Source organism: Bos taurus, chromosome 18 (assembly GCF_002263795.3).
Source record: "Bos taurus isolate L1 Dominette 01449 registration number 42190680 breed Hereford chromosome 18, ARS-UCD2.0, whole genome shotgun sequence".
NCBI classification, from domain to species: Eukaryota; Metazoa; Chordata; class Mammalia; order Artiodactyla; family Bovidae; genus Bos; species Bos taurus.
The window spans coordinates 21,483,644-21,497,013 of record NC_037345.1 but is presented as its reverse complement, the minus strand read 5'-3'; the positions used below and the strand labels follow the sequence as shown (position 1 = coordinate 21,497,013).

The following is a 13,370-nucleotide window of genomic DNA, read 5'->3' as shown; positions in this document are numbered from 1 at the left end:
ACAACTCTGAAAGTTTAAAAAATTGCAGAGCATATGGAATGTTATTTATTTTGGAATGTTCTCTCAAAAGATTTTTCTAAAATTTATAAATGTGGCTGTTATGTTAAAGAATGTTAAGAAAATAGGAAGATGAAAATAACATCATATGTAATCCTAAATCCCCAACAACATGTGGCAAATGCCTGGCACAGTAACTGGTACCTAAGAGGTGCTCAGAAATTATTTGTTGAATGAATGAATAGATGTATATTTCTTTTGAAAATCCAGTGAGTGACAGATCTTTATACGTCAAGTGTGAATTTCATTTTTGGAAATGGCCAATAGCCCTTTTATGTCAAGTGTGCTGATGCAGTGGATTACCAATATGGGTAACACTTTCTGAACATAATGAGGCTTGACTATCAAATATTGGGGACAACTGGATATTAGAAGATTTGGATTCTAGTCTTAGTTCTGACATTACCATGATCTGTAATAGTGGAAATCTATTACTGTATCCGTGCCTGGCTCTGTCTAGCCATCTCAGCAAGTAAGAGAGCCATGGTCCTTGTTCTTTTGGAGTTTATGGTGTAGTAATGGAGAATACAGGGCTTCCCTGATGGCTCAGCAGTAAAGAGTCCACCTGGTGAGCAGGAGATGCAGGTTCGATCCCTGGGTTGGGAAGATTCCCCTGGAGAAGGAGATGACAACCCACTCCAGTATTCTTGTGTGGAGAATTCCAGGGACAGAAGAGCCTGATGGGCTACAGTTGAAAAAGAGTTGGACATGACAGCGATTAAACAACAACAATAAAGGAAGAAGACATTGGTTCTTCCACGGGGCAGAGGGGGGACAAGATTAGGGACACATGCTAAGAATGCAAGGATCTCAGTTTCCTCATCTGTAAAGCAAGAGACTCGGACAGTTCTGACATGGTATGACTATGGTTAAGTTGTTCCTCTTGATCAGAAAGCAATTTTTGAAACAGATCCATTTCACCTTGCATAGACAGCTGCCATAGATTTGGCTTGTGGCTTTTCAGGGGGAGTTAGCAGGCAAGGAGCTCCCCGACCTTGATTGTCCCTCCTTTGTTGCTCAAGGGGGAAACTTCAGGATGGTTGCTGAGGCCAGTGATTATACTGGATCTAGCTTTACTGTCGGTTGTCTACAAAAACATTCTTTACATCATGAAGGGACTACGGAGCAATCTAATGACATGGATATTCTAAGTGGTGTTCAGACTTTAGCCACAGCCAGATGGCCTCTTTTCATCAAGCTGAGGCTACGTGTTTTGATCTTGGCCACTGATCTGATCTGTGCCTGGACCTTGTACAAATGAGGCATGTAGTTTTGTAGATATTTAGGCATCAACTCTAGCTAGAAAGTGTGCCCTGCTGGTTCTTTCTCCATGCACAATGTACCCAATTCTTGACACATTGCTTGAATGAGAGGATGATTTTGGCTTTGTGTAGTTGCAACCTTGGTTTTTACAAGAGACTCACCAGTTATTGTAGCTGTGTGAATTTGGGCAAGTCACTTTTCTTTCTAGGACTCAACTTTCCAATATTTCCATTGAAAGGGTTCCATTAAATCATCATGTAGTCTTCTTACACCACTAAAGTTCTTCAGTTCTAGAGGTGACCCCAAGTAGTCACACCCTATTTTCCCATTTTAAAAGCATACTAGCAAACAGGCTAGAAATCCAGAATGTCTCAGTCTTGGGACTGAATAGGTATTAGGTTTTATTTTTAGATTATTTTTTCAACTTAGTTATAAAAGTAATGGGCTTCCCACGTGGTGCTAGTGGTAAAGAACCTGCCTGCAATGCAGGAGACATAAGAGATGTGGGTTCGATCCCTGGGTCAGAAAGATCCCTGGAGAAGGGCATGGCAATCCACTCCAGTATTCTTGCCTGGAGAATCCCATGGACAGAGGAGCCTAGTGGGCTACAGTCCATATAGTCGCAAAGAGTTGGACACAACTGAAGCAACTTAGCATGCATGCATAAAAGTAATACTAATCAGGGAAGAAAATATGAAACCCAAGAACAGAAATATTAAAAAATATTATATATTATCTATTCAGAATATTGCATCACTATCCCACCCAGAGATAATCACTACATATATAGATTAATCTGTTTAGTGAAAAACAACATAAATTTTATCTGTTTGTTGTTGTTCAGTCACTAAGTTGTGTCTGACACTTTGCGACCCCATGGACTGCAGCACACCAGTCTCCCTTGTCCTTTACCTTCTCCTGGAGTTTGTTTAGATTCATGTCCATTGAGTCAGTGATGCCATCCAACCATATCATCCTCTGCTGCCCCCTTCTCCTCCTGCCTTCAATCTTTCCCAGCATCAGAGTCTTTTCCAATGAGTCAGTTCTTCACATCAGATGGCCAAAGTATTGTAGTTTCAGCTTCAGTGTCGGTCCTTCCAATGAATATTTAGGACTGATTTCCTTTAGGATTGACCGGTTTGATCTCCTTGCAGTCCAAGGGACTCTCAAGAGTCTTCTTCAACACCACAGTTCAAAAGCAGCAATTCTTCGGCACTCAGCTTTCTTTATAGTCTAACTCTCACACCCATACATGAACTGGAAAAACCATAGCCTTGACTAGATGAACCTTTGTTGGCAAAGTAACGTCTCTGCTTTTTAATATGCTGTCTATGTCGGTCATAACTTTTCTTCCAAGGAGCAAGCATCTTTTAATTTCATGACTGCAGTCACCATCTGCAGTGATTTTGGTGCCCCCAAAATAAAGTCTGTCACTGTTTCCATTGTTTCCCCATCTATTTCCCATGAAGTGATGAGACCAGATGCCATGATCTTAGTTTTCTGAATGTTGAGTTTTAAGCCAACTTTTTCACTCTCCTCTTTCATCAAGAGACTCTTTAGTTCTTCTTTGTTTTCTGCCATAAGGGTGGTGTCATCTGCATATCTGAGGTTATTGATATTTCTCCTGGCAATCTTGATTCCAGCTTGTGCTTCATCTTGTCTGGCATTTTGCGTGATGTACTCTGCATAGTTAAATAAGCAGGGTGACAATATACAGCCTTGATATACTCCTTTCCCAATTTGGAAGCAGTCTGTTCCACGTCCAGTTCTGTTGCTTCTTGACTTGCATAAAGATTTCTCAGGAGGCAGGTCAGGTGGTCTGTTATTCCTATCCCTTTGAGAATTTTCCACAGTTTGTTGTGATCCACACAGTCAAAGGCTTTGGCATAGTCAATAAAGCAGAAGTAGATGTTTTCTGGAACTCTCTTGCTTTTTTGATGATCCAGTGGATGTTGGTAATTTGATCTCATGATTCCTCTGCCTTTTCTAAATCCAGCTTGAACATCTGGAAGTTCATGGTTCAAGGTACTGTTGAAGCCTGGCTTAGAGAATTTTGGCATTACTTGGCGAGCATGCAATTGTGCAGTAGTTTGAGCATTCTTTGGCATTGCGTTTCTTTGGGAATGGAATGAAAATTGACCTTTTCCAGTCCTGTGGCCACTGCTGAGTTTTCCATATTTGTAGGCATATTGAGTGCAGCACTTTCACAGCATCATCTTTTAGGATTTGAAAAAGCTCAACTGGAATTCCATCACCTCCACTAGCTTTGTTCATAGTGATGCTTCCTAAGGCCCACTTGACTTTGCATTCCAGGATGTCTGGCTCTAGGTAAGTGATTGTACCATCATGGTTATCTGGGTCATGAAGATCTTTTTTGTATAGTTCTTCTGTGTATTCCTGCCACCTCTTCTTAATATCTTCTGCTTCTGTTAGGTCCATACCATTTCTGTCCTTTATTGGGCCAATCTTTGCATGAAATATTCCCTTGGTATCTCTAATTTTCTTGAAGAGATCTCTAGTCTTTCCCATTCTGTTGTTTTCCTCTATATCTTTGCACTGATCACTGAGGAAGGTTTTCTTATCTGTCCTTGCTATTCTTTGGAACTCTGCATTCAAATGGGTATATCTTTCCTTTCCTCCTTTTCCTTTAACTTCTCTTCTTTTCTCAGCTATTTGTAAGGCCTCCTCAGACAACCATTTTGTCTTTTTGCATTTCTTTTTCTTGGGGATGGTCTTGATCCCTGCCTCCTGTACAATGTCATGAACCTCTGTCCATAGTTCTTCAGCCATTCTGTCTATCAGATCTAATCCCTTGAATCTATTTGTCACTTTCACTTTCTTCAATTTAACTCTGAATTTTGTGATAAGGTGTTTGTGATCTGAGCCACAGTCAGCCCCCAGTCTTGTTTTTGCTGACTGTATAGAGCTTCTGCACCTTTGGCTGTGAAGAATATAATTAATCTGATTTCAATATTGATCATCTGGTGTGATGTCCATGTGTAGAGTCTTCTCTTCTATTGTTGGAAGAGGGTGTTTGCTATGAGCAGTGTGTTGTCTTGGCAAAACTTTATTAGCCTTTGTCCTGCTTCATTCATTACACCAAGGCCATATTTGCCTGTTACTCCAGGTATCTCTTGGCTTCCTACTTCTGCATTCCAGTCCCCTATAATGAAAAGGACATCTTTTTTGGGTGTTAGTTCTAGAAGGTCTTGTAGGTCTTCATAGAATCATTCAACTTCAGCTTCTTCAGCATTACTGGTTGGGGCATAGACTTGGATTACTGCAATGTTGAATGATTTGCCTTGGAAATGAACAGAGATCATCCTGTCATTTTTGAGATTGCACCCAGGAACTGCATTTCAGATTCTTTTGTTGACTATGAGGGCTATTCCATTTCTTCTAAGGGATTCCTGCCCACAGTAGTAAATATAATGGTCATCTGAGTTAAATTTGCCCATTCCAGTCCATTTTAGTTCACTGATTCCTAAAATGTTGATGTTTACTCTTGCCATTTCACTCTTGTCGTCTCCTATTTGACCACTTCCAATTCACCTTGATCCATGGACCTAACATTCCAGGTTCCTATGCAGTATTGTTGTTTACAGCATCGGACTTCACTTCCATCACCAGTTACATAAACAACTGGGCATTGTTTTTGCTTTGGCTCCATCCCTTCATTCTTTCTGGAGTTACTTCTCCACTCTTCTCCAGTAGCATATTGGGCACTTACTGACCTGGGGAGTTCATCTTTCAGTGTCATATCTTTTTGCCTTTTTATACTGTTCATGGGATTCTCAAGGCAAAAATACTGAAGTGTTTTGCCATTCCCTTTTCCAGTGGACCATATTTTGTCAGACCTCTCCACCATGACCCGCCCATCTTGGATGACCCTACGAGGCATGGCCCATAGTTTCATTGAGTTGACAGGGCTGTGGTTCATGTGATCAGTTTGATTAGTTTTCTGTGATTGTGGTTTTCATTCTATCTGCCCTCTGATGGATAAGGATAAGAGGTTTATGGAAGCTTCCTGATGAGGGAGACTGACTGAGGGGGAAACTGGTTCTTTTTCTGATGGGTAGGGCCATGCTCAGGAAATCTTTAATCCAATTTTTCTGCTGATGGGCAGGGCTGTGTTCCCTCCCTGTTGTTTGACCTGAGACCAAACTATGATGGAGGTAATGAAGATAATGGTGACCTCCTTCAAAATGTCCCATGCATGCACTGCTGCACTCAGTGCCCCCAACCCTGCAGCAGGCCACTGCTGACCCATGCCTCCACCAGAGACTCCTGGACACTCACAGGCAAGTCTTGGTCAGTCTCTTTTGGGGTCACTGCTCCTTTGTCCTGAGTCCTGGTGAGCACAAGGTTTTGTTTGTGCCCTCCAAGAGTCTGTCTCCCCAGTCTTGTATAAGTTCTGGCAGCTCTATGGCAGGGTTAATGGCAACATCCTCCAAAAGGGCTTATGCCACACCCAGGTCTGCCACACCCAGAGCCCCCACCCCTGCATCAGGCCACTTCTGACCTGTACCTTCACAGGAGACACTCAAACATTCAAAGGCAGGTCTGGCTCAGTCTCTGTGGGGTTTCCTGGTGCACACAAGGTTTTGTTCGAGCCCTCCAAACCTCCTTGGCTGGTATAGGGTTGATTCTAAATGCGATTTCACCCCTCCTACCATCTTTGTGCTTCCTTCATGGCTCAATTGGTAAAGAATCTGCCTGCAATGCAGGAGACCTGGGTTTGATTCCTGGGTTGGGAAGATCCCCTGGAGAAGGAAATGGCAACCCATTACAGTATTCTTGCCTGGAGAATCCCATGGACAGAGGAACCTGGCAGGCTACAGTCCATGTGGTCACAAGAGTTGGACATGGCTTAGCGACTAAACAACAACAACTGTCTTTCTGGGGCTTCTCCTTTGCCCTGGGACATGGGGTATCTTTTTTGGTGGGATCCAACATTCTCCTGTGGATGGTTGTTCAGCAGTGAGTTGTAATTTTGAAGTTCTAGCAGGAGAAGATGAGTGCATAATCTTCTACTCCACCATTTTGAACTTCCCCACTCGTGGGGGGCCCAAGTCCTTATTTGTCTATGCTGCTGCTGCTAAGTCACTTCAGTCATGTCCGACTCTGTGCAACCCCATAGACGGCAGCCCACCAGGCTCCCCCATCCCTGGGATTCTCCAGGCAAAAACACTGGAGCGGGTTGCCATTTCCTTCTCCAATGCATGAAAGTGAAAAGTGAAAGTGAAGTCACTCAGTCGTGTCTGACTCTTAGCGACCCCATGGAATGCAGCCCACCAGGCAGGAATAAATAGCATAGAGATTTAAAAAATGACATTATGCCCTACATGCTTTATAACTTCCTTTCATTTGGCAATATATTGTGAATATTTCCAATATTTATTCATCTATTGAATTAGAATTTTTTTAATTAGTGGAAAATTGTTTAACAATGTTGCATTGGTTTCTGCCATACAACAATGTGAATAATTCATAATTATATGTATGTGGCTGCGTGGGTGCAGGAGGGTATAGAGGAGCTATTCCACATTGAAGGTCAGGAAGGGCAGCAGTGAGAAGATACCCCTCGTCCAAGGTAAGAGAAACCAAGTAAGACGGTAGGTGTTGTGGGAGGGCATCAGAGGGCAGACACACTGAAACCATACTCACAGAAAACTAGTCAATCTAATCACACTAGGACCACAGCCTTGTCTAACTCAATGAAACTAAGCCATGCCCGTGGGGCAACCCAAGATGGGCGGGTCATGGTGGAGAGGTCTGATAGAATGTGGTCCACTGGAGAAGGGAATGGCAAACCACTTCAGTATTCTTGCCTTGAGAACCCCATGAACAGTATGAAAAGGCAAAATGATAAGATACTGAAAGAGAAATTCCCCAGGTCAGTAGGTGCCCAATATGCCACTGGAGACCAGTGGAGAAATAACTCCAGAAAGAATGAAGGGGATGAAGCCAAAGCAAAAAGAATACCCAGCTGTGGATGTGGCTGGTGATAGAAGCAAGGTCCGATGCTGTAAAGAGCAATATTGCATAGGAACCTGGAATGTCAGATCCATGAATCAAGGCAAATTGGAAGTGGTCAAACAAGAGATGGCAAGAGTGAATGTCGACATTCTAGGAATCAGCGAACTAAAATGGACTGGAATGGGTGAATTTAACTCAGATGACCATTATATCTACTACTGTGGGCAGGAATCCCTCAGAAGAAATGGAGTAGCCATCATAGTCAACAAAAGAGTCCAAAATGCAGTACTTGGATGCAATCTCAAAAATGACAGAATGATCTCTGTTCATTTTCAAGGCAAACCATTCAATATCACAGTAATCCAAGTCTATGCCCCAACCAGTAATGCTGAAGAAGCTGAAGTTGAACAGTTCTATGAAGACCTACAAGACCTTTTAGAACTAACACCCAAAAAAGATATCCTTTTCATTATAGGGGACTGGAATGCAAAAGTAGGAAGTCAAGAAACACCTGGAGTAACAGGCAAATTTGGCCTTGGAATAGGGAATGAAGCAGGGCAAAGACTAATAGAGTTTTGCCGAGAAAATGCACTGGTCATAACAAACACCCTCTTCCAACAAAACAAGAGAAGACACTATACATGGACATCACCAGATGGTCAACACCGAAATCAGATTGATTATATTCTTTGCAGCCAAAGATGGAGAAGCTCTATACAGTCAGCAAAAATAAGACCAGGAGCTGACTGTGGCTCAGATCATGAACTCCTTATTGCCAAATTCAGACTTAAATTGAAGAAAGTAGGGAAAACCACTAGATCATTCAGGTATGACCTAAATCAAATCCCTTATAATTATACAGTGGAAGTGAGAAATAGATTTAAGGGCCTAGATCTGATAGATAGAGTGCCTGATGAACTATGGACTGAGGTTCGTGACATTGTACAGGAGACAGGGATCCAGACCATCCCCATGGAAAAGAAATACAAAAGCAAAATGGCTGTCTGGGGAGGCCTTACAAATAGCTGTGAAAAGAAGAGAAGCGAAAAACAAAGAGGAAAAGGAAAGATATAAACATCTGAATGCAGAGTTCCAAAGAATAGCAAGAAGAGATAAGAAAGCCTTCTTCAGCTAACAATGCAAAGAAATAAAGGAAAACAACAGAATGGGAAAGACTGTAGATCTCTTCAAGAAAATCACGGATACCAAAGGAACATTTCATGCAAAGATGGGCTCGATAAAGGACAGAAATGGTATGGACCTAACAGAAGCAGAAGATATTAAGAAAAATGGCAAGAATACACAGAAGGACTGTACAAAAAAGATCTTCACGACCTAGATAATCACGATGGTGTGATCACTCAACTAGAGCCAGACAGCCTGGAATGTGAAGTCAAGTGGGCCTTAGGAAGCATCACTACGAACAAAGCTAGTGGAGGTGATGGAATTCCAGTTGAGCTATTCCAAATCCTGAAAGATGATGCTGTGAAAGTGCTGCACTCAATATGCCAGCAAATTTGGAAAACTCAGCAGTGGCCACAGGACTGGAAAAGGTCAGTTTTCATTCCAATCCCAAAGAAAGGCAATGCCAAAGAATGCTCGAACTACTGCACAATTGCACTCATCTCACACGCTAGTAAAGCAGTGCTCAAAATTCTCCAAGCCAGGCTTCAGCAATATGTGAACCGTGAACTTCCTGATGTTCAAGCTGGTTTTAGAAAAGGCAGAGGAACCATGAGATCAAATTGCCAACATCCGCTGGATCATCGAAAAAGCAAGAGAGTTCCAGAAAAACATCTATTTCTGCTTTATTGACTATGCCAAAGCCTTTGACTGTGTGGATCACAATAAACTGTGGAAAATTCTTCAAGAGATGGGAATGCCAGACCACCTGATCTGCCTCTTGAGAAATTTGTATGCAGGTCAGGAAGCAACAGTTAAAACTGGACATGGAACAACAGACTGGTTCCAAATAGGAAAAGGAGAAAGTCAAGGCTGTATATTGTCACCCTGTTTATTTAACTTATATGCAGAGTACATCATGAGAAATGCTGGACTGGAAGAAACACAAGCTGGAATCAAGATTGCCAGGAGAAATATCAATAACCTCAGATATACAGATGACACCACCCTTATGGAAGAAAATGAAGAGGAACTCAAAAGCCTCTTGTTTAAAGTGAAAGTGGAGAGTGAAAAAGTTGGCTTAAACCTCAACATTCAGAAAACGAAGATCATGGCATCTGGTCCCATCACTTCATGGGAAATAGATGGGGAAACAGTGAAAACAGTGTCAGACTTTATTTTTTCTGGACTCCAAAATCACTGCAGATGGTGACTGCAGCCATGAAATTAAAAGACGCTTACTCCTTGGAAGGAAAGTTATGACCAACCTAGATAGCATGTTCAAAAGCAGAGACATTACTGCCAACAAAGGTTCGTCTAGTCAAGGCTATGGTTTTTCCTGTGGTCATGTATGCATGTGAGATTTGGACTGTGAAGAAGGCTGAGTGCCGAAGAATTGATGGTTTTGAACTGTGGTGTTGGAGAAGACTCTTGAGAGTCCCTTGGACTGCAAGGAGATCCAACCAGTCCATTCTGAAGGAGATCAGCCCTGGGATTTCTTTGGAAGGAGTGATGCTAAAGCTGAAACTCCAGTACTTTGGCCACCTCATGCGAAGAGTTGACTCACTGGAAAAGTCTTTGATGCTGGGAGGGATCGGGGGCAGGAGGAGAAGGGGACGACAGAGGATGAGATGGCTGGATGGCATCACCGACTCAATGGACGCGAGTCTGAGTGAACTCTGGGAGTTGGTGATGGACAGGGAGGCCTGGCGTGCTGCGATTCACGGGGTCACAAGGAGTCGGACACTACTGAGCGACTGATCTGATGTGATGTGATCTGATATATATATATATATATATATATCCCCTCCATCTTGAGACTCCCTCTCCTCCCCCATCTCACCCAACTTGTGCATCACAGAACACCAGGCTGGGCTCCCTGTGTTATACAGCAACTTCCCACTATCTATTTTACACGTGATAGTGTATATATGTCCATTCGATTTGTCCCACCCTCACCTTTCCCTACTTTGCCCACAAATCGGTTCTCTCCTGGATTCATGAGTACCAGTTTGCTAGAGTCCATATATATGCATTAATATACGATACTTGTTATTTTCTTTCTGACTTTCTTCATTCAGTATAAGAGGCTCTGGGTTCATCCACCTCATTGCAACTGACTCAAATTTGTTCCTTTTTATGGTCGAGTAATATTCCATTGTGTATATGTACCACAGCTTCTTTATTCATTCATCTGTCAATGGATGTTTAGGTTGCTTCCATGCCCTGGCAACTGTAAATAGTGCTGCAGTCAACACTGGGGGTACATGAGTCTTTAGAATTGATGTATTCTCAGGGTATATGCCCAGTACTGGATTGCTGCATCATATTCTTTGATTGAATTTTATAAGATGTGATTTTTGTAAAAGACTGTAAGGTGTTTCATGGGATGTCTAGGACAAGGCAATATTTCCAGATGCAACTTTCTCCCTTTATCAGGCAAAACAGCTAGTGCCCACACAGTCCCATGAAACTATCCCATCTTCTTTTCTTTCTCCTTCCCCCTTCTCTTCTTTTTCTTCTCTCCTCTTTTCTTCTTCATCTTTCTGTCCCTCTTCTATTTCTTCACCTTTTTTTTTTTCATGGATATGCTGTGGATTGAACCTGGGGCCTCATATACCTCATTTTCTTTTGATGTTATAATTGGGCTGGACATTTGCAAAGATGGCAGGCCAGTAAATAAAGTGTGCATGTGTGTGTGATTTGATGGCTATACTTCTGGCCTTACGTCTGCTGAGGCATTACAGGCACATCTTGGAGACAATCTCTGAAAGTTTGTCATCACTGGGGAGTCATAACCTCCTTTGAGGCATTCCAGGTAGTAGATATGGGTCTGGTAGTGGAAAAGTTTTCTTTTCTTTAGAGTCATCTTGAGTGGTGAATTTTCTGTTATTGGTTGCATTCAAACAGAGACTGATGGACCATTTACTACAGGCATTATTATCTTTCCAGACAAAACAAAATCATGTCTAAGCTAAAAATTTGTCACCAGATTTACCCTGAAGCTTTACCAAACGTTTTAGTCTGATTATTCATCTAGGTTAAATTCAATCTCTGAATTTTTCCAAGTACTGATGGTCCCTCACTTATAATGGTTCAACCTAGTGAATTTTTGACTTAATTATGGTGCAAAAGCAGTAGGAATTCAGTAGAAACTGTACCTCAAATCTTGAATTTTGATGTTTTTCCAGGCTAGCAATATGAGCTTTGATACTCTCACGATGCTGGGCAGTGGCGGTGAGTCCCATCTCCCAGCCAGTCATGTGATCACTATACTTAAAACCATTCTGAACCCACACAACCATTCTGTTTTTCACTTTTGGTACAGTATTTAATACATGAGATATTCAACACTTTAAAAAAATTAAATAGGTTTTCTGCTCAATGATTTTGCCCAGTTGTAGGCTACAATTTATCAAGATAAAATCTCATCTTAAGTTGAGGAAGATCTGTGTTAGATTCTCTGATTGTATGACTCTGTGTCATAGACCTTTATCCAAGGTGCTACTATTTAACTTCTTGAAATTGATGCTGATCAAAACCTTGGATAGGAAAGGAAGTTTAACTAATTGCAAATAATGAGATTTCAGTCTACCTGGGAATTTCAGTTGTTCAGGCTTTCCCTAACTCTCCTTTGTGTGGATACGTGATGGTATGTCTTAATGACAAAAGCACTAAATGACACATGTGGAGGCGTGTAAGGGAAGAAAGGCACACACGTTCTAGATGGACAGATGTTAGTCTCCACCTGCGTGCTTGAACAAGCAGCTAGGTCCTGCATGGAATGTCACACTAAAGACCCTTTAAAGGCCTTGACTGAGCAATTTGGCCATATCCCATTTTTTCATTTCAAAATGTTTCAGGTTCCCTTTGCTCCGTGAAATGCATGAAAGCTGCTTCTGACCACAGAGACTAATATGCTGCCCCTTTTATCTCCAAAACCGGCTCCCAATTGGTTCCAGGGAAAGTGATTTCCCCAAACCTGTCTGCCAGCTGTAATTGGCTTATATGTGACCCATCCATTTCCACATGCCTGTTAGAGCTGGGTGTGGAGTTTCAGTCCCTCCTAGGCAGCTGGACAGGACAGAAGATAGGAGCAGGCATGCTGGTAGAACCCTTGGAGTTGAGTGATCCATTCCTGACTTGTTGGATGGAGTAGACCCAATATGGAAACTTTCCGTGAAACCAGCCAGACATGGGAAAACATCAGCGGAGAATAGACCCCTCTTTCTTCTCCTCTTACTTAGCCCTGTCACCCTCTTGTTTTCTCTACCTGTCCACTGTCCATAGCAGTAAGAAACTGTACAATCCAGAGCCAGATTGCTTGGGTTTGAACCTGGCTTTACCTTGGGTGAACTTCTCAGAATTCCACTGCCTCAGTCTTCTCACCTGTAAAATGGGGACAATAATAACACTTTTGTTACCGAATGCAAGTCCACGTGCCCAACACAAAGTGAGGTCAGACAACACTGAAACACACAAATCTGGAGCAGAGAAAGGTTTATTTCAGGGCCATACAAGGAGACAGGCTGCTCATGCCTTAAAAACTGCCCTACTCCATGAAAGCTTTCAGCAAAGCCCTTCGATAGGAAAGCTGAGGGAAGGGTGGGGTTAGTTGTTGCAAACTTCTTGGAATCCTTTGTTCTTGCCGCTGTCCACATAGGTCAGGTCACAGGCAGGTCATGATAGTGCTGTAAACCTCCATCAAAACCAATGTTATTCTCTGTTATGCAACTTTTTATCTAAAGGTTTAATGTCTTTTTAAAATAATATTTATTTATTTTTTTGGCTGTGCTGGATCTTCATAGCTGTGCGTGGACTTTCTCTAGTTTCACCAAGTGGGGGCTACTGTCTGTTGTCATGCCTGGGCTTCTCTTTGCGATGGCTTCTCTTGTTGAACACAGGCTGTAGGTGCATGGGCTTCAGTAGTTGTGGTGTTTGGACTTAGT

General features: G+C 42.3%; 1 protein-coding gene across 1 annotated transcript in view; it reads left to right on the top strand.

Moving 5' to 3' along the window:
* Positions 1 to 13,370, top strand: part of LOC132342744 (craniofacial development protein 2-like) — a 63,875-nt gene that overhangs the window by 46,401 nt on the left and 4,104 nt on the right. The window contains exon 2 of the mRNA XM_059877310.1: positions 7,290 to 8,140. Within this exon, the coding sequence (XP_059733293.1) occupies positions 7,290 to 8,140 (851 nt within the window). The remainder of the gene's footprint in view (positions 1 to 7,289; positions 8,141 to 13,370) is intronic.